Here is a 2,611-nt window from a genome sequence, read left to right as displayed (position 1 = left end):
GCTCCTGCGACAACATCAGCGACACGGGCATCATGCACCTGGCCATGGGCAGCCTGCGGCTGTCCGGCCTCGACGTCTCCTTTTGCGACAAGGTGGGGGACCAGAGCTTAGCCTATATCGCACAGGGCCTGGACGGGCTGCGTTCCCTCTCCCTCTGCTCCTGCCACATCAGCGACGAGGGCATCAACCGCATGGTGCGACAGATGCACGGGCTCCGCACCCTCAACATCGGCCAGTGCGTCCGCATCACCGACAAGGGCCTGGAGCTCATCGCCGAACACCTCAGCCAGCTGACGGGCATCGATCTCTACGGCTGTACCCGCATTACCAAGCGGGGCTTGGAGCGCATCACCCAGCTGCCCTGCCTCAAGGTGCTCAACCTGGGACTTTGGGAAATGACTGAGAGTGAGAAGGTCAGGTGAGAGGAGGGGGGCACCACGAGACCTCCATCTCCTCTGGAGGGACTCACTGACTGACTGACTGCTGCAACGGAGGAGAGAGAGGGGCACGCACAGAGCCATGCTACCCACGCACCCTGGCACCGCAGGGAGGAACATAGAGAAAGAGAGTGCATCCTCAACCCTTCTGTGCTGCCTGCCTACCCACCCTTGCTCTGGAGGAGGAGGAGGAAGGAGTGGGGTAGGAGGAGAGAGAGAAAGCACCTATCCTTTTTCCAGGTCATGGCTCCAGCTCCATGCTGGGGAGACAGAACTCCTCCTTCCCCACAGAAGAGGTAGAAGCCCACACTGTTACACACTGGGGCTAGAAACACCCCTCTTGATCCCCACTCCCCGATTCCATCCCTTCCTGCACTAAGGATGGAGAAAGAAAGACAGACCCTTGTTCTGCCATGTATTCAGAATAGATTATTTTTGGTTTCTATAAAAGGAGAGTGGGAATAGAGATGGGAACAAACAATAACAACAGCAGAAAAGGCTTCCTAGCTACATTTATGTACCCAGCCACCCAGTCACATCCTGCGCTGGGCACAGACACAGCTTTTGGTAACATAACCATTCCACCTCTGCGCTTGCCCCTCCCCTGTCAACTGGGAATTGTGACAGAAATACTGCTCCCTAGGTACATTGATGATTTATTTTATTTTAAATCTTATTTTCAAATCTCCAGTTCCATGTTATTCTCTGCTGTGGGTGGATACAACCTCCCACTATTCCAGTTCTCCACTGCACTGAGACTAGGGATAGCTACAGCCTCTCCTTTTTGTCAGTATGTTTCCGTGTCATCCTGCACTGTGGTTCATGGAAAAGCTTAGGCACTCCATTCTCTCTCCTCATCTCTCTACTGGAGCTGAAGATAACATTTCCTCCTTCTCCTGTCTCTGTGGGGACTGGACACAGACCCCAGTCTCTTCAGCCTTCCCTTGTGCTGGGGAACACTGAGAGTTATCAAAACTCGTCTTCCCTTTCATCATTCCCCCTTTTTTCTTTTTTTTTTTCTTTTTTTCTTTCTTTTTTCCTTTTTTTTTTCTTCCCCTCCCTCCTTTTTCTTGGCAACAGGGATAGACATATCCAGCGACATATCCCTTCCTGTTTGGGTCGGGGGTGAGTGGGTAGAAGGGGTGGCTAGCTCCCCTCTAGCCAGTGGACTTCAGGAAGAATCTCCAGCTTCATTTCTGCTTCATTTTGAGATACTGTGACCTGTTTTTGGGGTTTTTTTTTTTTAATTTTGAAATGCATAAAAAAAATTACTGCTACAAAACCAGCCTTTTACTCCCATCTATCCCTTGCTTACGTCCTGTAACCAATCCCAGTTTTCCTCATTCATTCTCCTATTTACAGTATTCATTTTCTTACACGGTTTTATTTTTAAAGACATTTGAAGTTGCTGTTCTTGTGGATTTTTAAGTACATTTTTTTTTTCTGCTGAATATATTCTATATATATAAATATATATATGATGTCTGGCTACCTCGTTTTAATTTGTTTCTTTTTTTTTTCTTTTTTTTTTTTTTCCCCTCCCCCTTCCCCTTCCCCCTCCTCAAAAGCCCTGGAATTCTTACAGGAAAGAGATTTTTTGAGACTGAAACATTTTTTGTGCCTAGACTGGAATAATACCCCTCGGGTTTGTTGTTCTTTTTCTTCCTGCATTCCCCCCCACAACCCCTTTTTTTAATTATTTTTGTTTTTTAAGCTTACCCTATTGTGTCCCACCCTTCACATTCTGGTTGTGCCTCTCCCTCCCTCTTCACTAGGGACCCAAACTGTGCTTCTGCATTTTTATTTTTATTTTTTTTTTCACTCTTCTAGCACAAACGTGTAACATGTGAGAATCCACGCTGGGCTACTGTTAACAGAAATGTGTAAAATGCAAGTTTGTTGTTTTTTGGGTTTTTTTTAAATTAATTATATATATAGATATATGCAAATACTTTCCCCTCCCCTCCCAAATCGCCTACAAAAGGTCACTATGAGGCTTCCTGTTTGTAGGTGGAGAGGAGCAGAGCTGGCCTGCAGGCCCTGAGGCTGCAATGTGAAGGGGAGGAGACTGAAGTTCATGTCTTATCTCTGTTCTGTCAATAAAATGGAGCTGGGTCTTTAGAATTTTTTTTTTTTTAATTATTATTTTAAAGAGGAAGAATAACTTTGGGGGG

General features: G+C 46.5%; 1 protein-coding gene across 1 annotated transcript; it reads left to right on the top strand.

Annotated features, from left to right (window-relative positions):
* Positions 1-32: 32 nt before the first annotated feature.
* Positions 33-1,006, top strand: FBXL14 (F-box and leucine rich repeat protein 14). The gene has a single exon (XM_010168175.1). It carries the CDS (start codon positions 33-35, stop codon positions 420-422), a length of 390 nt encoding a protein of 129 aa, XP_010166477.1. The 3' UTR covers positions 423-1,006.
* The last annotated feature ends 1,605 nt before the right edge of the window (positions 1,007-2,611 follow it).

Source organism: Antrostomus carolinensis, unplaced genomic scaffold, assembly GCF_000700745.2.
Source record: "Antrostomus carolinensis isolate BGI_N321 unplaced genomic scaffold, ASM70074v2 scaffold25105, whole genome shotgun sequence".
NCBI lineage: Eukaryota > Metazoa > Chordata > Aves > Caprimulgiformes > Caprimulgidae > Antrostomus > Antrostomus carolinensis.
Note: the sequence above shows the minus strand (reverse complement) of the source record. Positions and strands in the feature narration are given on the sequence as shown.